Source organism: Choloepus didactylus, chromosome 27, assembly GCF_015220235.1.
Source record: "Choloepus didactylus isolate mChoDid1 chromosome 27, mChoDid1.pri, whole genome shotgun sequence".
In the NCBI taxonomy this organism is placed as follows: Eukaryota; Metazoa; Chordata; class Mammalia; order Pilosa; family Megalonychidae; genus Choloepus; species Choloepus didactylus.
Genome location: NC_051333.1, coordinates 7,948,387 through 7,971,754, shown reverse-complemented (window position 1 = coordinate 7,971,754; position 23,368 = coordinate 7,948,387). Strand labels below are relative to the sequence as shown.

General features: G+C 55.9%; 3 protein-coding genes across 4 annotated transcripts; all 3 read right to left on the bottom strand.

Moving 5' to 3' along the window:
- Window positions 1-384: 384 nt before the first annotated feature.
- Window positions 385-3,168, bottom strand: LOC119521782. The gene is made up of 4 exons (XM_037820445.1): window positions 2,488-3,168; window positions 2,225-2,386; window positions 1,368-1,495; window positions 385-876 (listed from the first exon to the last, which is right to left on the bottom strand). The coding sequence occupies exons 1-4, from the start codon at window positions 2,701-2,703 to the stop codon at window positions 504-506; spliced, it is 879 nt and encodes a 292-aa protein (XP_037676373.1). The 5' UTR covers window positions 2,704-3,168; the 3' UTR covers window positions 385-503.
- Window positions 3,169-3,570: 402 nt separating this feature from the next.
- On the bottom strand, window positions 3,571-7,265 carry NTF4 (neurotrophin 4). 2 transcript variants are annotated; one of them, XM_037820448.1, is made up of 4 exons: window positions 6,928-7,265; window positions 5,937-6,062; window positions 5,032-5,407; window positions 3,571-4,840 (listed from the first exon to the last, which is right to left on the bottom strand). In XM_037820448.1, the coding sequence occupies exons 3-4, from the start codon at window positions 5,393-5,395 to the stop codon at window positions 4,641-4,643; spliced, it is 564 nt and encodes a 187-aa protein (XP_037676376.1). In that variant the 5' UTR covers window positions 5,396-5,407; window positions 5,937-6,062; window positions 6,928-7,265; the 3' UTR covers window positions 3,571-4,640. The 2 variants fall into 2 exon arrangements, with proteins under 2 accessions (XP_037676376.1, XP_037676374.1); XM_037820446.1 differs by having other exon boundaries at window positions 3,571-5,407.
- Window positions 7,266-10,104: 2,839 nt separating this feature from the next.
- KCNA7 (potassium voltage-gated channel subfamily A member 7) lies at window positions 10,105-23,298 on the bottom strand. Its single transcript, XM_037819203.1, has 5 exons — window positions 23,184-23,298; window positions 14,899-15,113; window positions 14,293-14,652; window positions 13,329-14,099; window positions 10,105-12,514 (listed from the first exon to the last, which is right to left on the bottom strand). The coding sequence occupies exons 1-5, from the start codon at window positions 23,296-23,298 to the stop codon at window positions 11,699-11,701; spliced, it is 2,277 nt and encodes a 758-aa protein (XP_037675131.1). The 3' UTR covers window positions 10,105-11,698.
- Window positions 23,299-23,368: the final 70 nt, after the last annotated feature.

The following is a 23,368-nucleotide window of genomic DNA, read 5'->3' as shown; positions in this document are numbered from 1 at the left end:
CGCTTCCGAGAAGCCGCACCCTCGCGCCACCTGAGCCTGAGAGCCTCGGGACTTGGAGACCCATCGCCTCCCAGGGGCGAGGCTTCAACCTGGGATTGTGCCCAGTCTGAGAGGGCCTCCCACTTGCCGCCCCCAGACGACCCCGAAGAGGGATTTAGCCGGAGCCCCAGCCCCCCAGAAACCAGTCGGCCCGGAGACGTCCCAGAAACGGACATGGTTTAGGCTGTTTAACTCCGTCCTTGCTAAGACAGCTCCGCCCCCTCCGCCGCCGGGGGTGCGTCCCGCCGCCTGTCATTTCTTCGCGGCCGCCGCCAAATGGGTTTCCCGACTCAAGACCCCGCCAGCCAGGGGGCGTATCCGGCGCGGCCCCGCCCACGCCCCACGGGTCTGGGGGTGTGCCCGGCGTCTCGCCCCGCCCACGGCGTCCCCAGGGGCGGCCTCCAAGGCTTCGCCCCGTTCCCCCGGCGCAGGGACGTGTCCCGGACGCGGCTGGCGGGGCCGGCTCAGACCCGCGCGGGCTTCCCGCTGCCGTAGCCCGAGCTCTCGGTGCGGTAGGCTCGCGGCACGCTGTAGATGCCCGGCACAGGCTTCCAGTGGGGGCCGCCCCAGGGCGCCTCCAGCGGGCAGAAACGGTCGAGCCGGCGGAGCGGGTGCAGGGGGGAACCGTAGGACTCCTGAGCCTGTGGCAGCGCCCCGCGGTGCGGAACCGCCGGCGTCTCCGGGCGCGCGCGGGGCACGCGGACCCGCGGGAGCCGGGGCGGCCGGGAGGAGCGCGGGCACGGCGGCTTCTGCGGGCGGTGGCCCCAGACCTGGGGCGTCTCTTCGAAGCTCCAGTAGGTCAGCGAGTCCTTGCAGGGATACCCAGACAACTCCTTCCTGTGGAGGGCGGACAACACAGCATGGGGGCGGGGGCACAGTGGGATCCTCGGGCCGAGGCTGAGGCCCGGACCTTGGGTCCTGAGTAGGCTGCAGACCCGAACTCTTGCATTTGGAGAGGAGGGCACATATATGTAGGATTCCAGAATTGTTCCGGGACCGCCTCGGAAGCCTGAGGCCAGGGACCTGTGGCCTGAATTCCTGGGTGCTTGAAGTACTTAGGACCTGAAAACTGGGGCTTTGGCATCATTGGGAAGAGTACCTGGGGACCCCAACGCTAGACCCCAGACCCTCAGGGCCCCGCCCCCAAGTGCAGAAGCCCATCTTGGGCCCACGGAAGGCTTTCCATCGCTACCGTAGGTTCCCGAGGGTTGTGTGATGAAAGGGGTAGGGGCAGCGCTCTGAACTGCTGGTTCCTGCGTGTGCAGGAGCCGAGGACTGAGCCTTCTCTCAGTCAGAGGCGGGGAGCCCACAGCGGGGCGCGGGCTTACTTCGGGTAGGCTCGGAAGTCCCGAGCCGAGGTGGTCAGGTAGAGCTGCTGGCGGTCCAGGACGCCCTGGTCAGATACTGTGAAAGGCTGGCCGGCCAGCTCGGAATTCTTGCTCCAGGAGATGAGAGCCTGGAGAGGATGGGAGAAGGAGGGAGGCGCAAGAAAAGAGGTCTCCCGCCCCTTCCCAAGCCCTGAGTCCCGGCCGCAGACTCCGAATCCCTCTTGCCTAGTCCTAATAACCGCTCTGGACCAGGCCCTCACACCCGGCCCTCAGGGCCCTTCAGCTTCGCTCCCCAAGTCAAAACCTCTACTGGTCTCCTCTTCAAAATCCAAACACTTTCCGTCCTGCCAAGGAACTCAAAACCAAGTCCCCAGCCACAAAACCTTCCCAGCTCCGCCCCAGACGCAAATTTTGTGGTCCCGCCATGGGAATTCAGCCTCATCTTGGGCAATTTCTTCCCAATTCCCATCCAGGAAAGTCTAGACGCGTCTTTCACCCAAGGAACAGCCCCCACGCGGTCTCGTTCTGTTCTGGCCCCGCCCCCAGGGACAGAGGGCCACTGTCCCCGCCCCCAGGGGGGCAGAACCCCCACTTAGCCCCGCCCGGGCCCTCCTAGTTGCAACCGCCCTCAGAGCTAAGATTTCGGGACTCGAGTCCCCGCCTCCTTCAGGCCCCGCCCGAAAAGATGCAAGCCCTTCCCCCAGCCCCTGTAACCCTCTGGTTCCGCCCCTGACCTTTTAGCCACGCCCCAACCGCAATTTTACTCCTGCCCTGCCCCGGGATCTGTAGTCATTCCCCTAGCCTCAGAGCTCCGAGCTCGGCCCCACCGCGGCCGGCGCCACCCTCCACTTGGCTACCTGGGAAGGGCCCCCGCGGTGGTGGTCGGCAAGCTCCAGGGGCTGGGGCCCGGCGTCGAAGGCGGCGCGCTGGTCCAGGCCGGGCCAGCCCGGGTACTGCGCTCTTGTCTCGCTTTGCTGGCGCTTTGTGATCAGAGGGAGACGCCAGCCGCGGTGTCTGAGCTGCGGACAGGCGACGCGGAGACCCGACGAGAGAGCGCCAGGGACTCAAGTGCCAGTCCCCAGCTCTGTCTCCCGTGGACCCCGGGGTCCCAGTACCTTACCTTTTCACCTAGGTCCTTGATACCCAGAGCACGCGTGGGGTCCGCGTGCTCGGGGGCCTTGGGCTGCGCGCAGGGGCCGCCGTGGGTCTTGGGCACGTACGCCGAGCCAGAGGTTGTCTCCCACCTGCTAATGACCTCGTCGAAAGCCCAGATATGCGAACCCTGTTTTGTGGCTGGGGCTAGGGGGTCTGCGATCGTGGACTGGGGAGAGGGCATGGGACTTCAGTGAGAAAGAGCCAGGGATCCGGGGGCCCCCAGCCCAGTCCTCTTCCGGTACAGCACCCAGCCCTTTGCTGCCTCCAGTTGGGGGCACCCAGTTCCCGGACCCTCCTCCTTCAGACCCAGGACTCCAGGACTCTCCTCCTTCAGACAAGGATTCAAGCCCCCAGACCCCTTTTCTCCCAGCACCTGGGAGTCTGGATCTCCAGCCCTTCCTCCTTCAGACCCAGGAGTCCAGGGTCCTCTCACCCGCACAGTGTGTGGGGGGAAGAGCGCGGGTGGGATAATGTGGTGGGCGACACCGCTGCTGGTGAGGTGCCAGGCAGGCCAGGACCCAGACACTTCTGTCCCAGAGATGGGGGGCCATGGGGGGCCATAGCGCAGAGCCAGGGTCCGACCGGCCATGGCCCCACCCCCACCCCGTGGCCAAGTAGGTGCAGCTTGTTGTTGCTGTTGCCCCAGATGACAGAACCCACTCACAGCGAATCCAGCCAATGGGGGGCCTGCAGCCATGTGGACACAGACACCCTGAGAGAGGGGACAGAGGCCCAGGGAGAGGGGGACAGACACCCAGGGGGAGAGGGACAGAGACCCAGAGATAGGGGGACAGACACCCAGAGTCGAGGGACAAAGTCCCAGAGAAAGCGGGACAGAGACCACCTCCCCCCCCACTTTCCTACTGACCCAGGCCCGGATTACAGACAGGGACACAACCCTCTTGGTCGCCCCCTCCCTCTGCCAGGCCTGCCCACCTCAGGGGGTAACGATTTCCAGACTTCCCAGAGTCTTCCCGGCTCTCCTGCCCTCCCTCCCTGTGCGCTAAGGCGTCAGCCTGCTCTCCCGCCTGCCTTTGATTTGGTTGAAAACTTCCACCTGGGTGTGGGGGTGGGCGAAGAGGGAGAGACCCACAGAGAAAAACTTAGAGGGGGCAGGAGATCTGCCGAGTGAGAGTCAGAGACAGAGGGATAAGGAGCTACTGACCCAGAGACGAGATGGGGAGAAAGATGGAGGACACAAATGAGGCAGTGGGGCCTGAGACCTGGAAGACACCTTCCCTCCCTCTCAGGGGCCACCTGGGCTGGCAGGGCAGGGAGGGATGTCTCTGTCTCTCGGCCAGGGGGTGCTAAAGGCTGCGTGTGTGTGTTGGCCACAAGGATCGGGCTGTGGAGTAGTAGGGGTGTGGGGTCTGCCCATTGCTTCACCTCTTCACTTTAAGTGCCTTTTGGTCAGGGCCTCTGCCTCCTCAACCGCTATTATCTCACCCCACCCACCTCATGTCCTACTCATGCTGGACAATGGTGAGCTCTACTTCTCTCCCAATGTGGAGTAAAGGTTGGGGTGGGGGTGGGGTGGTAAGAAACCTGACTCTGAGTCCCTGCCCTGAACTGAACTCTACAGCTTCCTGACCTCCTATCATTCAACCCTGCTTGTGTTTCCACTGTGACGGGTGGCTCACTACCTTACAAAAGGGTTCCAGAACTCTAAGCCAACATTGCTGCCCTCTAACCAACTAAGAATTCTTCTTGAGCCCCAGGTCCCAGGGATGTCTTCCATGGGCCAAGAATCTTCAGGTCCTCAGGCTGTTGCTTGTATGTTCCAATGTCTAGGTGGCCCACCCACTTATTGATATATCCCCTTCTTAACCCTCTCTCCAGGATGGGCCGGGCAGTGTCCTCTGAGCACCAGCAGTCAGCACATTTGAAGCCAAGAGCCTCCAATGGTCAACTCCACAAGCGTTGATCTGGCCAGTTATGTATTGGGGCTGATAAACAGTAAGCACTCAGTACATATTGGCTATCATCATCATCATCATCATCATCATTGCGATCATTATTATCACCCTTGGTTTCTCCAGGAGAACTCCTATTCATCTTTCAAAACCCCTTTAGTTTTACCACCCGTGCTGCACAGACTGAGCTCTCAAAATCAGAGAGCTAGGATTTCGCATCCAATTGACAGGTCCTCAAACTGAGGTCCCCAGAGTGGCCAGGCCATTCCCGAGGTCCCTCAGTGTCTGGCCCTCTTCCTTGGTTGGCCCAGTTCCCAGGTATAGGCCTCAGGCCCGGCCTGTCCTGCTGAGAAGCGTGCAGACGCAGGCGGTGTCGATTCGAATCCATCGCCAGCCCACGCGGCCCTGGGCATCGGTGGTCAGAGCCCGCACGTAAGACTGCTTGGCCTTACACTCGGACACCCAGTGTCTCCGGTCCACGCCCCGGCAGCCCCCTCCACCCACCGCGGGGCCACCTTCCCCGGTGCTGTCGGCCTTGCAGCGGGTCTCAAAGAAGTACTGGCGGAGGGGACTGCCACCGGCTGCAGGCACCTCACCCAGCACCTCCACTTCGCGTCCACGCAGGTCCACGGCTGTCCGGCGGTCGGTCACCCAGCCGCTGACTGCGTCGCACACTGCCAGCTCGCCCCGGCGGTTGGCTGGAGCCGTCTCGCTCACCCCGCGTCGGCTGCGGTTGGCTGGGGCACCTGCTGGCTCCCCAAAGGCGCTGGCCTCCAGCAGGAAGAGTAGGGGGGGCCCTGCGGGGGTGCCCCGGGACAGGGCCACTCGAGGGGACAGGAGGTCCCACTCAGGGGCCAGAAATGGAGGCAGAGCTGAGGGCAGGGGAGGGGGCTCCCCTGGGACATGGGGGAGGAGGAAGAGGAGAAGGATGGGAAGGGAGCCTGTAGGGTAGGGGGGCATCTCGCTGAGCACCTGAAGAAAGAAGGGGGAGCTCAGGTTAGAAAAGAGGGTAAAAGCTGGGGGAAGGGGAGGTGTAGAAGTTAGAAAGTGTGCATGCCAGAGCCACAGGGAGATCTCTGTTCTAGAACCTCGGGGTATCTTGTATTCTGGGACTTGGTAATACCTAATTCTAGATTAATAATTATTCTACTACTATCACTAATAATAGCAAACAAATAGGAAACAGGCTCAGAGAGGTTAGTGACGTGCACCTGGTCACACAGCCAGCAAGTTGGCAGCAGCGGGACACATCCACTCCCATCCTGCCCCTACAGCCCAGAGGAGCCCCAAGTCCCACATCCTGGAGGAGGTTTGAGATTCTAAGATTTAGGGAGATGCAACTTCAGCTCAAAACTGCCACTGACAAGCAGGGCCTCAGTTTCCCTTTCTGGAAAATGCTGGAGTACAGGGATACTGCCGTTTCCCCACAACATCCTGGAAGCCTGTGGTTCTGGGAAAGGGTGGTGTGAAGGGGACTGGGAGGCAGCAGCAGTTACCAGACCTGTCAGCACCTCCTCCTCCTCCGAGCTCCAGGGCTGGGGGCCCCCAGGCTCTGGGGGGCCCCTGTGGGGGACACAGGTGGTCTCCTCCTCCCTGACATTTCAGGAGAGGGAGCAGGGGCAACCACCTAGGGGAAAGGGAGCAGTCAGGTTAGATAGGCAGGTGGAGGGGGGGTCCAAAGCCCTGGACACCCACCTCCCAGCATTCCTCTCGCAGTGGAGGGTACCCAGAGTCGGGGCCCTGCCCCCTTCCCAAAGGCCTCTTCCCTGCCCAGGTGATGGCTCCTGGCTGAGATGGGAAGCAGATGGAGGAGGGGAGGAGGCAGTGGATAGAAGAGGCTGGAAAAGATTACATCCTCCTGGGCTCATTCATCTCCCAGATGGGCTGGGGGCGGGGCTGGCCTGGACACTGGGGTCCCTGAGGGCCCATCTCAAGAAGGCTTGGGTCCCCGGGGCTGGGGCTGCTTCCTGGAATGTTCCCTCCTCACGGGACAGGCCAGGGCCCGCCCAAGACTTCGGCTGCACATACCTGGAGTGGCTGCCTGCCCTGGCTCCGAGATGGGCAGGGTGGGGGTGTGACGAGGTGTGCAGGCTGCCCCAGCCAGGACCAGGAATTCTGGTCCCCAGCTGCCTCCTCCCTCAGATCCAAGGGTCCAGCTCCCAGCCCCTCCTCCCTCAGACCCAGGAGTCCGGACCCCAGCCCCCTCCTCCCTCAGACCCGAGGTTCCGGACTCCAGACACTTTCTCCCCAGGGACTCAGTAATCCGGACTCCTAGGCCCGTCCTCACTCGGAAGATTTGGGCTTGGGATCCGGACTCGTAAGACCCCATTTAAGGAGGATGAGCTGGCCGTCGGGGACATTTCCTCCCTTCCCTCCTGCCTCAGTTTCCTCGCCAAGCCCCGCCCCGCCGGCCCCGCCCCCGTCCCTCCCTACCCGGGGGCCGGGCGACCCGGGCGCCGGAATCCCGGGGGCGGAGGCGCGGAGTCTCTCACCTGGGGCGCCCTCCTCGGCTCCCCGGCGGCCCCGGCGCGGCGGCGGCTCCTCCTCCTGCTCGCTGTCTGCCGGGGCGCCCGCTCGCCCGTCGGCTCCTCGCTGCACACGCTCCCCAGCGCCCGGGTCGGGGGCGGGGGCGGGGCGGCGCCCGGCGGCGGGGAGGGGCCGGGGAGCCCGCCTTCCACGCGCGGCCCGAGACCGCGGCAGCCCGCCCGCTGCGCCCCAGGAGGCCCGGCGCCGGCGCCTACCCCCTCAGGCCGGGGGGTCCGGCCCTCCGCCCTCAGACCCAGGGGTCTGCGCCCCCAGCCCCTCCGCCCTCAGACCCAGGGTTCCAGGTCCCCAGTCCCTCCTCCCTCAGACCCGGGGATCCCAGCCCCCAGCCCCCTCCTCCCTCAGACCCAGGGTTCCAGGTCCCCAGTCCCTCCTCCCTCAGACCCGGGGGTCCCAGCCCCCAGCCCCCTCCTCCCTCAGACCCAGGGTTCCAGGTCCCCAGTCCCTCCTCCCTCAGACCCGGGGGTCCCAGCCCCCAGCCCCCTCCTCCCTCAGACCCAGGGTTCCAGGTCCCCAGTCCCTCCTCCCTCAGACCCGGGGGTCCCAGCCCCCAGCCCCCTCCTCCCTCAGACCCAGTCCAGGCCCTCAGTCCCTCCTCCCTCAGACCCAGAGGTCCGAGCCCGAACCCCTCCTCCCTCAGACCCAGGGGTCCAGCCCGCAGCCCCCTCCTCCCTCAGACCCAGGGGTCCAGGCCCCCAGACCCCTCCTCCCTCAGACCCGGGGGTCCCAGCCCCCAGCCCCCTCCTCTCTCAGACCCAGTCCAGGCCCTCAGTCCCTCCTCCCTCAGACCCAGAGGTCCGAGCCCGAACCCCTCCTCCCTCAGACCCAGGGGTCCAGCCCGCAGCCCCCTCCTCCCTCAGACCCAGGGGTCCAGGCCCCCAGACCCCTCCTCCCTCAGACCCAGGGGTCCCAGCCCCTCCTCCCTCAGATCCAGGGGTCCGCACTCCCAGCCCCCTCCTCTGTCATACCTGTAAGTCCAGGCTTTCAGGCCCCTCCTCCGCGAGGCCCAAGATCTGAAGTCCCAGGAACCCCTTAGACCCAGGAGCCAGACACCAGCCCCTCCTCCCGCAGACCGAGAGTCTGGGCTTTATGATTCCTTTGCCTTCCTTTTGCCAATTAAGTGTCATTCCCAGGGCAGGGGCAGATTCCCACCCTCTGCTCTCATCCCTGCTTTCCCAGGAGCTCCACGACAGACATTAACCAGCTGGGCTCGGGCAGCGATAAGGCCCGCGGCCCGGGGGACAGGGACGGTGGGGGCTCCCAACACAGGTCTTTCTGCTGGAATTTCTTGGATGGGGACTGGACAGAGGGTCTTGTCCTGGGCTCAACTAAGAGAAATTCAGGGTATTATAGGACTCAGAGGTAGGTAGAGATTTGTTTTGGGAACAGAATGAGCTGCTTAGAAAATCAGTGAAGAGAGGCAGAGGAAGGGAGGAATGGGGGGAAAGGCAGAGTAACAGAGAGAAAAGAGGACAAGAGACCCAGAGAGAGGAGGCCTGAGACCTAGAGAGAGACCCTCAGAAGGACGGAGCTGGAGCCCTTCACCCCCCCCACCCCCCCCAGGGACTGGGGCTCCCCTCCCCCTGAGCTATTTTCAGGAGGAAAGCTGACACCCGCCTTTAGGGGAGGTGGGGGTCATCCCAGATCCCTCCCTCAGCCTAAATATAGCATGGCAAGGTGGCAGGAAGGGTGTCCCCGGCTTAGGGTGTTCCCCTGTCCTCCTCTGGGTCCCAGCCAAGCAACGCAGAAGGCGGCTGCATTTGTCCCTGGGGTGGGGGAGGGGCGCCTTCCCAGGCTGAGGGTGTCCACTTGGGTCACCTCACTGACCTCCCCACGCCTTCCGCATCCCTGACGCCCAGCTCATCTCTCCCTAGCAGAGGGACTCTAACTTCCAGTTTCCGGTGGGGGTGGAGTGGGCTTCAAAGAGTTACTGGGAAACACTGGGGAAAGTCTCCTTTAGTCTCTCTACCTGCTTTCTTGGGGTCCCCCCATTCTGAGTCACTGTCCCCCTCTCTCTGGGTCTCTGTCCCCCATGTCTGTTTCCACGATTATGTACCCCTGGGGCTCTGATTGCCCACCCCCCCTCCCCATCCCCACCAGGGTCTAATCCTCTTACCCCCTTCTCTCCTTCTCTGGGTCTCTGACCACTCCCCACTAACCCCCCCCCCACCCCCCACCCCGGCTCTCTGCCCTCCTCTCTCTTGCTCTCCCTCCTCCCCTTGGATGGCTGTCCCCTCTCCAGGTTTCCTTTCTTCTCTGCATCTGTCTCTACCTCTTTTGGTCTGTGTACTGTGGTCTGTCTGGGTCTCCGGGACCCCACCTTATTTCTGTTAATTTGAGGGGTCTTTCTCTGTTCTTGTCCCTCAGTGTGCCTTTTTCTCCACTTCAGAGACAAACAATTCCCTAAAGGTTGTATTATTTCAACCTTAACCGAACTCTTCCTGTAACATATACCTAATTCTATCTCTCTGTATTAAAAAAGAAAAAAGTGGTTGGATTCGATCAGTGGTTCCCAAATGGAATTTCTCAGCTGCCTTTTGAGTTGCCAAAAGGACTAGAAAGGAGGTATTTCCCCCCAACCAGCTCCTCTCTGGAGTTTGACGCTGAACAAAATGAAAGAAGATTTCGTTTGACAAAAAAAAAGCGGGGGGGGGGGGCTTATAGCTAAAAATAATACCACCACCACCACTGGATGAGTTTTAATAAATTAACACAAAGTACCTCAAATGATGCCTGGCACATAGGAAGCCCTATATATTAGTGATTATAACTGTCACCCTCTAAATGCCCTTTGAGCTCTGAAAGTCCTCTGAACATTTTTGGCTTCGTGACCTTGGGTAACATCTGCCCCTCGGTGCCTCGGTTTCCTTGTCTGTAAGAAATGAGGCTTTTGAACTCGGGAGGTGCTGTGTGTTGCATTAGTTGGACGGGGGAACTTGGAGAGTCTGACAGCTCACCGCAAGTCCGGGCCCCTGGACCAGGGTGTCCCCTTCTCTGAGACTGGGAAGTAGACGGAGACACCCCGTTTGCCCGACAGCCTCCCTGAGCTGCAGGGAGGATGGGCTGACATGCTCTGATTTAGGATCTCTTTATGATTCTGTGTAATGGAGATGGTGTCTCCCTCGGGTTCAGAGGCACTGAAATTTTCAGTCTCTCTCTCTTTTTTTTTTTTTGGTGGGTTTTCCTTCTCTGGGACTCCTATGGTCTATCTCCAACTCTGAATGTCTGTCCCTCTTTCTCTGGGTACCTGAAACATCCCTGGGTCTCTGTCCCCTACTCTTGGTGTCTGTCCCCCTCTCTGGGTCTCTGTTCCTTTGTCTCTGGGTTTCTGTCCCCTCCTCTCTGGGTTTCTATCCCTTCCTCTCTCTGGTCTCTATCCGTCCCGGGGTCTCTGTCTCCCCACTTTGGGTTTCCATCCCCCCATCATGTCTGGACAGAGTACAAACAGTTTTTTCCCCTCTTCTCTTTCCCCCATGACTCTGATCACCACCTGGAAGCAAAAATGCCCTGGAGGATGGACAGAGATGGCATTTGAATGGCAAAATGAAGCAGGTGTGGGGTAAACAGGAGTGTCTACGTCTCCCCCGATCACCGGAGCCCCTACGGATGGACCTCTGAATCTACAGATACAGAATTCAACCCTACAGTGAGTTATACTAGTCAAGCCAGCTCATTACTTCTTCTCAGGACCTCCAACACCACACTTACTCTCTGGTACATAATTACTCCCTGATGATGTTATTCTTGGATCCTGATGCTACCACCAAACCGAAAACAACCCCAGGTGGCCCTATGCAACAGATATATACAGTACAACTCAACCCGACATTCGTTCAGGACTCACACAATGACACAACTCAATGTAACTCAACTCTGCTTGGCCCCATGGGACCCAGCCATATGACCCAACTGAACTGACCTACAAGACTCACATGGTTACAATTCAATACAGCTCAACTCAATGTGACCCTGAAAGCTTTCCAGCCATCTAACTCTACACAACTCAACAAAACCCTAAAAGTCTCCTATGGTCACTCACCCCAACCTAACTTAACCCAACGTGATCTAGAAAGCTCACTTTATATCATTTGACTCTTGATATTTCAACATGACTCACAAGTTCACAGAACCTAAAATAACATGGCCCTAGGAGAATCACAAAGCCGCACAATTTCTGACACGTCTCAAGTCAACCAACCACACCATGCGCGACCACGCAATCAGTCCCAACCATGCCATGAGTGACCGCCTAAAGTGACCCAGTATGGCCCCAGGTGACTCATAAAACCACACAAAATCAATCCTGCACAATGTGGTTCAACAAGACTCACTTGGACTCACAACCCAACTCTAATCCAACATGGACCTAGGGAACTCACAAAACTATATGCCCAAACCTACCTCAATGACACTACCCCAAAGGGCCCCACAAGCCCTGCACAACTCAATGCGATGCAAACCACTGGAGACCCCACCCCCAACAGAGATGCCACAACTCAACTTGCCACAACCCAGAGCCATTCATTGCCACCTAAGGAGGTCTCCATAGGAGCCACCAAACCACACAACTCAAGACCCAACAGGACTCAGTGCTCTCCTATTCAATACCACCTATCCAAGTTCTTCCTAAGCCCAATGCCCTCCCCCTGATCTGTTCCTCCTCCCCTCCCCCTCCCTCCCTCCGAGGAGCTATGAGGTCCTGCAGACCTCAGAAGTCCCTCACACTTCGGTGACCAGGTGTTTCCCAGGGGGAGTCCAGAGTGGAGGTGGCAGCTCAGGCACGTCTCCGTCCACCAAGCCCCCATTGGCCTTGCCCTCCAGTGTGCCACAGGGCTGCATGTCCACATGGCTATACATGCTGTCCTCGTCGTCCTCTGTCTCCCGGTGGTAAAAGTAGCTGAAGTTGGAGACGATGACCGGCACGGGCAGGGAAATGGTCAGCACGCCGGCGATGGCACACAGAGAACCCACTATCTTGCCCCCGACAGTGAGGGGCACCTTGTCCCCGTAGCCCACGGTGGTCATGGTGACCACCGCCCACCAGAAGGACTCGGGGATGCTGGTGAAATGGGTGTCCGCCCGGTCAACTTCAGCAAAGTAGACTGCGCTGGAGAAGAGGATCACGCCGATAAACAGAAAGAAGATAAGGAGGCCCAGCTCACGCATGGAGGCCCTCAGAGTCTGGCCCAAGATCTGCAGGCCCTTGGAGTGCCGGGACAGCTTGAAGATGCGGAAGACGCGCACCAGCCGGATGACACGCAGGATGGCCAGGGACATGGCCGGCTGGCCCACCCCCCGCTGCCGCGCCAGCTCGGTGCCCAGGGCCACAAAGTAGGGCAGGATGGCCACGAAATCGATGAGGTTCATCACGTTCTTGAAGAAGGCTGCCTTGCTCGGGCAGGTCGCTAGGCGCACCAGCAGCTCAAAGGAGAACCAACAGATGCACAGCGTCTCCACCACAAAGAACGGGTCATCGAAGGGCAGGCGGGGCAGGGGTCCAGGCACGGGGCTGGAGCCATTCAGCCGAGCGGAGAACTGCAGGGAGGAAGGGGTTCAGGGAGGACAGGCCAGGGCTGGTCCTGTCTACAGATTGGTCAGCAGCCATTGCCCCCAAGGCCCCCCGCCGATCACCCTGGCTGTCCTAGACTCCTCCTTTCCCAGGACCCCAGGATCATCCCTGGAAAACCTGACCTTACCGGCTCCTGAGCCAGGTTCACTGGTGGGGACTCCGGAAATGATGCTTAAGTGGGGTTCAACCTCTTTCCTCCCAAAGTACCCCTCTCCAGCATTGATTTTCTAGGTGAGGCTCCCAGCCCTGGCTCCGCCTCCTTGTGCCCCACCTTCCTTTGCCCTCCCAGACCCCAGCTCAGACTATAATGCCTAAAGACCCTCTGGGTAGCCCAAGTCCTCGGGACCTCCCTCTCACCGCCTTCAGCCTGGCTTGCTCTCTGATCGGTTCCTCTTGTCCCCTCCGCCAGGCCCCACCCCTCTGGCGCCAGTTCCCTCAGCTCACTGCTTGCAGTCCCCGCCCTTCCGAATTGGTCGCTGCAGGCCTCAGAATCAGAGGCCCCAGATTTTCAGGCCCTCCTATGGCCCCCAGTTTGGAATTCTGAATGTTCTGGTGGCCACGCCCCGGCACCTAAGTCCCTATTTCTCACCTACCTCAACCCCGCTTTCCAACCGGTCGGGTTCGCCTACTCCCAGCCTCAAGCCCCGCCCCCGGCCCAGCGTTTAGAGGCGGGGTCCCTAGTAGGCCCCTTGCCCCACCTTCTGATTGGCCAGGTCCCCCGGGGCTCCGCCCCGCTCCGTCCAAGGCCCGCCTTTCCCCCACCCAGGCCCCGCCCCTCACCGGGCCGGCGGCGGCCGCCACCGCGGCGAGCCCGGGGTCGTCGCGGTCGTCGCGGAAGTCGGGCAGCGTCTCGAGGCAGAAGACGACGATGGAGACGAGGATGACAAGCACAGAGACGACGGCGAGCACGCGCGCGGCCTGCGAGCTCTCGGGGAACTCGAAGAGCAGCCAGAGCTGGCGCGCGAAGGCGCGGCGGGGCAGGGGGCGCTCGGGCGGCGCGGCGCAGCCCTCGTCCTCGCGCAGGCGCGCCAGCGCCGCCGCGCCCAGCCCGTAGAAGGCCACCTCCTCCAGGAAGACGTCGAGCGGCACGTGCGCCGGCCGCCGCAGCCGCCCGCCTGACTGGTAGTAGTAGAGGACCGCCTCGAAGCTGGGCCGGTGGCGGTCGAAGAAGTACTCGCGGCGCGTGCCGTCGTAGAAGCGCCCGCGGCGCGCCGGGTCCCCGAGCAGCGTGTCCGGGAAGCGGCCCAGGGTGCGCGCCCGCGTCTCGAAGCGCAGCCCGGCCACGTTGAGCACCAGCCGCTCGCAGCAGCCGCACGCCTCCATGGCGCGCGCAGGCCCGGCGAGCGGCGGACGGACGTGTGGCCCCGACGCCCGGCTCAGCTCGGCCCAACCCGGCCCCGCCTCGGCCGTCGCCCCGGCCGCCGTCGCCGCCGCCCCAGCCCGGTGTCCGGTGTCCGGTGTCCGCGCGTAAAAATAGCCCGGCCGGGTGGCCAGGGCGCAGGGGCGGGGGCGCCCGTGACCCCGGAGGGGCAGAGGGTGACCGGGCGCCCTCTGCCGGGACGCCAGCCGTGGTCCCCTCTCCCCTCCCACCCGCGCTGCTGTTTCCCGGAGTCTGTCCGCTTTCGGGACCCTTTCCCTCTGTTTCGATGTCGCCCCGGATCTCTGCCCTGAGTCTCCGTGTGTGTCTCTGGCCCTCAACGTCTGAGCGTCTGAATCCCTTTTTGGAGGTTGGGGAGGATGTCACATCTTTCCACGTCTCTCTCCCTTGCAGGCTCAGGGTCTGTCCTATCGCTCCGGTCTCTGTCTCGGCCGGGGCTGTGTCTCTGAGTATCTCTGTGGCCAGTTCTCTTGGAGTTTCGTCGCTCGTAGGTGGGAGGGCAGTGAGGGGGCTCTGGGTGTCAGTGTCCGAGTTCCCTATTTGTCTCGGGGTTTCTGCCCCCGTTTGGCTCTTGTCGCCTTTGGTCCCTGGCTCTCTCCTCTCTGCCCGCGTCTGTCCCTTGTCTCTCTGGGTCTCTTCTCTCTCATTATATCCTTGGGTTCTGTCCCGGGGCTCCCACTGGGCTTCTTTCTTTACCCCCATCTCTGCCTCAGAGCCTGTGGAGCACTGGGGGGGGGGGGGGGGCGGTCTCTGGAGCCAGAGCTCTGAACCTGTCCGACCATCACTCTGGGGTGGGGATCCGCTGTGGGTCTCTAACTCCCTTTCTCTGGGTTTGTCTGGGGCTCTGTCTTAGGTTTTCTTGTTTTGTTTTTTGTCTTAATCACCAGGTCTCTCATTGCTCCACCATGGGGCCTGGGTGGTTGCCCCTTTCTGGGGACCGTCTGGCGGCGGGAGACCAGTGACAGTCCTCGCCCAGGTGTCCCCCGGAGGCTCCACCTGGACTTTCTCCCAGACTTCCCGGCACCAGGGGGCCGGGGGTGGGGGGCTGAGCTGTAGCCCTGAACAGTGCGAGAGACCGGGCCTGTTAGGAACAGCCAGGAGGTGGGCCAGGGAGACACCGCAGGGTCGCTCGCAGGAGCCGAAGGGCAGACAGACGTTGGCCTTCCAGCCACAGGTGTCGGGTGACACTGCAGAAAAATAGCCCCAACGTGGGGGGGGGGGGGGTGTGCTTGGGAGGGCGTGGCGGAGAGTGGTCCACCCCGACAAGGGGGTCTCGGGCGCCCTCTGCTGGGGGAGTGGAGAGAGGCGCTAAAGGTTCTAAATCCTGGAGAATTCTGGCTACATTTTTTTTTTCTGCAATGCTTTCACCCTCTCTCTGGACTTCTGTGTTCCTCTACCTGGGTCTCCATTTCCCCTCCGTCTCTCATGGTCTTCTACCTCCTCTGTCTCTGCGTCTCTATCCCCCTTTTTCCTGGGCTCTTTTTCAACCCCACCTGCCTGGTTTTTTGTCCCCCCTCCCCCTTCTCTCTGATGGCTGTCTCCTTTCTCTCACTCTCTGCTTCTCTGTTTGTGGGTCTCTGAACTGTCTGTGAGTAGACTCTTCTGTAAATCAAGCTGGAGCTCCCTCAGTGACCCCAAGTCTCTCCCTTGCATGGAGGTGGCATGGGGGGGTCTGCTGTTTCTGAGTGGCTCCTTTTCCCACAGTTCCTTAGTTCCCACAGGGCTCTGCACACCCTCAAATCGAGCGAGCTCCCCTTCTTTCTCTGATCCCCAGACTTTTCCCTTGGCCTGTCAATGGCACAAGCCCCGGGATCCCCCTCCCCTCTCCGAAAGCCTCCTTACCCTCTCATGCCAACGGGCCCCCCTCCCTGAAGACCTTGCTTCCCAGCAGCCCTCTCACATCAGCCCTTTTCTCTCTCATACCCTCCTGTCACTGGGCCTGATAGTGAGGCAGGTGTCTTCCTTGCTCCTCTTCCCCTCCCAGACTCCTAAAGCTCAAGCTGTCCCTAGACATCTCCCACCCTTCTTTGGAATCCATCTCTTCACCTTCTGGCTGTTCTTGCTCATTCATGGAAAAGTTTAGGTGCTGGCTTCCTGACAGTCACTCCAAAACTGTCAGGGAAATAACTTATTCTTAGTAAATTCAGCATCCCCTATATGATTCCTCTAACTCCTGGCCCCGTAGTTGCTTGTCTTTTCCAAAATGGCCACAACCATATTTTCCCATCGTCCAGAACCTTGCCACACTCCATCACATGGACTCTATGTCCTCTTCCCTTAAACGGAGTGGTTTTAGGTGACTGCCTCAACTAACAAAGGACAGCTGAAGTCACACTATGTGATTTCCGAGATTGAGTTGAAAAGGCAATACAACTCCCCCCTCTTCTCTTCAGCCCCTTGTCCAGAACCCACAGTGGGGCCCCTCCTGGCCCTGGCCGGACTCATCAGCCATGTGCGTGTGCCATCTTAGGAGCAGATTCTCCTCCAGCCCTGGTGACCCCTCCTCCACCAATGCCGAGTGCGGGGCACAGATAAGCCCCCACCCCCCACCCCGCCTGGCCCTCGTTGCAGACTTGCAAGCAAAATAAATTATTTTTGTTGTTTGCAGCCAGACAATTTGGGGGTGGCTTGTTATGAGGCAGGGACAGACAACAGAACGTGCCTCTCAGTGCTTGAGTCCATTACTTCCAACAGTCACACCTTCTGCCCTACCTCAGCCACCCATTGTGTTTTATTTTGTCCTAAATAGCTTGATTGAGATATAATTCACGTACCATACAATTTCCCCATTAAAGTGAATTCAGTGGCTTTGTATATATTCACAGGGCTATTCACCCATCACCCTCTCACACCAATGGGCCCCCCTCCCTGAAGACCTTGCTTCCCATCACAATCATATTTTAGAACATTTTCATGAACTCCCGAAAGATACCCTGCACCCTTGAGCCGTCGGTTCCCATTCTGACACCTACTTTCATGGTTGTACCCTGGTCCTTGCCAAGAGCAGTAACTAAACCCCTTCCAAAATCTTTATTTTGGGCATCCCAGTCTCTGCCCAGGCTCTTCTTTGTCCAGCCAACTGTATTTAAAAACGTTTCAAACCCTCCAGCACCTGCAATCCACAGACCTGTTACCTTTCACTGCCTCTGACTCCCCCTGCCAGGCCCTGTCTTTCCTCTTTTCCCTGTTTTCATTCCATGCTCCGCCAATGAAATCACTCCCTTTCACACACTTTCAAGTCACTCACCTGCATCTCCTTCCAGGGCACTCATTTGACCAAATTCCAACCTGGGTAAATCTCAGCAACTCTGCCTGAACCTCCAGGCACTGAGAGGGGCTATTCAAACACCACTATGCAGATCACTTTATGTTCATGACCACCACCCCCCATCTCAGCACTGCCCGTGACCCTGGTACGTCTCCTTTTGTCTGTGTATCTTCTGCCTCTCCAAGATGACTTTCCTATCTTCATCGTCCTCAAGCCTCCCTGTTTTGCCTCACCTTCAATCAGCTGGTTTCCTCATTCCTTATTCCACGAAAAAATAGAAGCTGCCAGAAGAACACTTCATGGCAGTCCATTCAGCTGCCTAGAGACTCTGCTTTCCTTCCAATAAAAGTGGATTATTGGTCCCACCCTGTGGTAGATGGAATCGTGTCCCTCCAAGGGACATGTTTGAATCCTAAGCCCCAGACTTGTGGGTGTGAACTAGTTTGGAAATAGGATCTTCAAAGATCCTGTTAGACGAGATGGAACTGAATCAGGGTGGGCCTTACTCCATACACCCGGAGTCCTTATAAGGAGAGGAAATTTGTATGCGTCAGCCAGTTAGAAGAATACAGAAAGTGAGACATATCACCGTGTGATGGAGGCACAGATGCACCCACAAGCCGATGCGGATGCCAACAGACACCAGTGGACACCAATGGACGCCAACAGATGCCAGTGTACACCAATGAATGCCAACGGATGTCAACAGACGGCAATGGATGCCAAAGAGCTGACAAGCCATCGCTGGCATGCCACAGACTCCAAGAGAAAAGCATGGCCTGGTAAGCCCTGGATGCTGGACGTCAAATGACCTAAACCATGAGACAATAAAGAAATAAATGCCTGGGTTGAAGCCAACCCATTGTGGTATTTGTCACAGCAGCCCTGGCGAACTAAGACACACTCTGAGCTAAAAGCAAAGTCTTGAGTGCTGGATGCCCACCCCCTCTTTTACTGACAGGCTCTGTTCCTACCCTCACCCAGTGTCATCAGTGTGGTGGGCAGAGTAATGGCTCCTGGAAATGTCCACCTCTTCACCCCCATATTACCTGATATGGCAAAGGGGACTTTGCAGATATGATTAAGGCTCTAGAGTTGGGGAGATTATCCTGTACGATCCTTGTGGCCCCAATGTAATCACAAGGGTCCGTATAAGAGGGAGGTCGGAAGATCGGAGAGAAGAGGTGAGGAAGGGAGCAGATGTCAGAGAGAGAAAAGATGCCATGCCTCTGGCTTCGAAGATGGAGGAAGGGGCCACGAGCAAAGGAATAGCAGCAGCTTCTAGAAGCTCGGAAAGGCCAGGGCAGATTCTGCCCTGGAGCCTCCGGAAGCCACACAGCCCTGAGGACCCAGTTTAGATTTCTGACCTCCCAAACTGGATGATGATAAATTTGTGTTGTTTTAAGCCTCTGTTTGTGGCAGTCTGTTACAACAGTGGCGGGAAACTAATACAATCAGCCTCTTCCCTGCCTTGGTATCATTTCCATCACCCCTATGTCATAATAGCATCCATCTTTTAAAAAACTTCTTTCTTTTGAAATATTTTTGGACTCGCAGAAGAGTTACAAAGATACCACGAGTTCTTGAAAACTCTTCACCAGCTTCCCCTAATGCTGGCATCTTACATTACCACAGAATGTTTATGAAAATTAAGAAATGAGCTTTGGGATGGAATATTGACTAAATGACAGACTAGTTTTTCCACTACCATCTTCTGTCTGTTCCAGGATCCAACCTCAGGATACCACGTTGCATTTAGTTGTCATGTTCCCTTCGTCCCCTCCAACTGTGATGTTTCCTATCTTTCTTGTCTTTCCTGACCTCAGCACTTTCTTTTTTAATATTTTTCATCTCTCTGTATTTTTTGAATTCAGTTTTATTGAGATATATTTATATATCATACAGGCATCTGTGGTGTACCATCAGCTGTTCACAGTACCATCATATAGTTGTGCATTCATCACCCCAATCTATTTTTTGAACATTTTCCTTACAACAGAAAAAGTAAAAATAAGAATAAAAAATAAAAGTAAATAAGAACACCCAAATCATCCCCCCTACCCTATTTTTCATTTGGTTTTTGTCCCCATTTTTCTACTCGTCCATCCATACGCTTGATAAAGGGAGTGTGATCCACAAGGCTTTCACAATCACACTGTCATTCCCCTTGTAAGCTATATTGTTACACAATCGTCTAAAGAGTCAAGACTACTGGGTTGCAGTTTGATAGTTTCAGGTATTTACTTCTAGCTATTCCAATGCACTAAAACCTAAAAAGGGTTATCTATATAGTGCGTAAGAATGTCCACCGGAGTGACCTCTCAGCTCCTTTTGGAATCTCTCAGCCACTGAAATTTTATTTTGTTTCGTTTCGCATCCCCCTTTTCTGACCTCAGCACTTTTGCAGAATACTGGACAGTTATTTTGTAGACTGCCCCTCAATTTGGGCTTGTCTGACGCCTTATCTTGATTAGACTGAGGTTATGGATTTTGGGGGGGGGAGACTACCACAGAGCTGGAACACCCTTTTTGTCACTTCATATCAAGGACACACTATGTCCATAAGTCTTCTAACTGATCACATTAACTCTGTCACATGCTTAGGATGGTGACTGCGGGTTTTTTCCACTGCAATGTGATTGTTTTCCCCTTGTGATTGTTAACTCTTAGGGGAAGCCATCTGTCTTAGTTTCCCAGATGCCAAAGCAAATACCACTGAATGGATTGGCTTAAATAATGGGAATTTATTGGCTCACAGTTGCAAGGATTGGAGAAGCTCGAATATTGAAGCATCAGCAAGGCAATGCTTTGTCCTCAAAGGCTGAGGCATTCTGGAGCCAGAGATCCTTGGGTCTCCTTGACTTTTCTGTCCCGTGGCCATGCACATGGCGGCGTCTTCTTTCTCTTCTGTGTTCTGTTGACTTCCAGCTTCTGCTCTTCCACTTGTCTCTATTCCTGAAATTCTTTTGCTAATAAAGGACTCCAGTAATCCGGATTAAGACCCGCCCTTTTGCAAGTTGGCCACACCTTAACTAACATCTTCAAAAGGTCCTGTTTACACTCTGTTCAAACCCACAGCAATGAATTAAGATTAAGAAAATATTTTTTCAGTGTATTAATTCAATCTCCCACATCTAGTCAAGTTTCTTAAAGTATAATTTACATGGAGTAAAATTTACCCTTTTTAGCATCACATCTATGATTTTTGGCAAACATAAACAGTTTTGAAACCATCACCACAATCAAAATATCGAACGGTCCCATCATCCCCAAGAAATTCCCTTGTGCCCATTTGTAGTTAACCACATTTCCCAGCCCCAGCCCCTGGCAACCATTGATCTGTTTACTGTCCCTCTGTCCCTATAGTTTTGCTTTTTCCAGAATGTCTTATCAGTGGAGCCAGATGTGGCCCTTTGAGTCTAATCTCTTTCACTTAGCATAATGCATTTAAGATTCATTGTTGCATTTATCAGTAAATTGTTTCTTTTTAATGCTCAGTAGTATCTCAGGCATTGCTAATAAAACAACTATAAAACCCCTTGTACATGTTTTTGTATGAACATGTTTTCAATTCTCATGGGTAAGTAGCTAAGTGTGGGGCTGCTGAGTTATATGGCGAGTGTATGTTTCACATTTTTGCCTTCAGCATACAGTCATGTCATAATATTTTCTGTGTTTAAAAATAACTCTTCCTTGACCCCACTTCTCCCTTCTGTTACAACGTCCTCTCCTGGTTCCCTTTTTGGCAAAACTTCTCCAAAGAGTTTTCCTGACCTGAGGTCCCCACTGCACCTCTCTTTGTCTTGTCAAGGTCACCCATTACTTTATCTTGCCACAGTGATTGCCCAAGTTTGGTCTATCTTAGCGCATCTCTCAGCAGTCTTGGACATAGTTGAATACCGTGTCCTTTGGCTTCCTGGACACCACTCTCCTGGTTTTCCTACCACGTTCTTGATCACTTCGACTCAGTTTCCTTTGTAGGTTCTTCCTGCTTTATATGAGTGACCTTACCTAGTCCTTGAACCTCTTTCTTCTCCGTCTTCCCTCATCTGTTAGGCAATCTCATCCAGTCGCATGGCTTCAAATGCCCTCTCTACTTTGATGACTCCCAATTTAGCTTTTCAGCCACAAATTCTTCCATGGCTGCCATATATTCCAAACTTCAAATCCACATCTTCACTTGAGGGTCTAACAGGCTTCTTTCATGTGTCCACACCCAGAGGTCTGCGTTTTCTCTCAATAATCCCACTCTTTTCCAAGTCTGCCCTGTCTGTGGATCAACGGCATCACCAATCACCCAGTTGTGCAACCTACAAATCTGGGAGTCACGTGCTTTTCTTTTTCTTTTTCTTTTTCTTTAAATTAAGGCTAGATTAGCTTTGTTTACTTTTTTAAAAAACTTTTTTCTTTGAAATAATTGTAAATTTACAGAAAAGTTGCAAAAATTGTACAGAGAATTCCTATATATCCTTCACCCAACTCCTGCCAATGTCAACGTCTTATAGACCAATTATTTAAGCCAGGAAATTAACACTGGCACAATACTATAAACCGCAGACCTTATTTGAATTTCACCAGTTTTCCACTAATGCCCTTTTTTCTGGTCCAGAATCCAACCCAGTAGTCTGCATTGCATTTAGTTGCATGTCTCCTTAATCTCTTCTAGGAGTTATTTTTAATTTCCCTCTTTCCACATACTCCAATTCCAGTCTTTCAGCAACTGAAAAAGTGAACTCAACTTTCAAAATACATCCTGAATCCTATCACTCCTGACCACCCTCACTGCTCCCCATCTCACTCCAATCTACCACCTCTTGCCTGTAAATTGCAGCCTCCTAACCGGTCTCCCTGTTTCCCCCTCAGTCCCCTCCCTGCATTTATTCTGTCCACAGCCATGGAAGTGATCTTTTAAAAATGTAAATTAGGCTTATGTTCTTCCCCTGATCAAAACTCTTTCATTACTTCCCTCTTTATGTAATCTGCCCTTACCCTGCCACATAACACTTGGTTCATTGGCAAGAATCAGCAGTAGCTGCTACAACTGTTAGGTGAGAGATGATTGGGGAACAGAATAGCTGCACAGTGTTGAAGTTTCATGGCTCAGATTCGTTGCTAATCGCCAGCTCCTTGACCCAGTGATGAAACTCAGCACCATTGTAGTGGGACAATCTGACACGTTGCTGCGGATGTGAAGTCCACCAGGGAAGTGCTTTTGCCAAACTGCTTGAACCTACTCAAGCCTTCAGACTTTATTTCCATCTTACAGGCAAAAGGGGAAGTGAAACAAATTAAACACCACGAGGAAACAGACAAATCCAGCATGGGGGACATTCTACAGAAAACTGGTCTGAATTCACCCCCCCCCCCAAAAAAAAAGTGCACAGGTAGTCTGTGCATTAAATCACCATGACAACCAAGTGCAATGTGTGACCCTTGACTGGATCCTGGTTTGGATAAAAGCAAGATATTCTTGAGTCCGAAATCTGAAAATAGGAGCTGGGTAAACTTTCTTAGGGCTGAAATGAGTCTGTGGTTATGTAGGAGAACGTCCTTATTCTCAGGAAATTTACTTTCAAATTGTTCAGAAAAAAAAAATATGTCAAAGCATTTTTACAAATACACCCCAAGTACAATAGTTATTTAGTTACGGATATATAGGGCCCTAATAACATGGCTGCCAGTTCTGTGACCTCATGGCTCCCCACCATGACCTCTGCACTTGCTGTTAACCCGTTCAGGTGTCCCTCGGATCGGGCATTTGTGCAAACGTCATCTTTTTGGAATGGCATGCCTCTCTTAAACAGCCCCGCTCTCCCTTCGCATCCTCTTACTCTGCAATATTTTTCTTCATAGTGCCGGCCACAATCTGAAATTACTTTATTCTTTTAAACGCCTTTATTATCTCCCTCCGGGAGTTCCGTAAGATAAAAGACATTGTTCTAGTAACAGGCTATATCTCCACCAGCCTCCCAAACAGCGCTTAGCGCACAGAAGGCGCTCGACAGTTGCTGATCGAAGAGATTAGACCTCAAGCCGATCGCGTTCCACGTAGGGACTCTTTGCCAAGAGGCGGAAGGGTACAGTTCGTATACGAGATTACGCATGCGCGCAAGACGGGAAGTGTATTAGGGGAAGGGGCGGAGTATCAGGAGAAGAGTCTCGCTGATAGAAGCG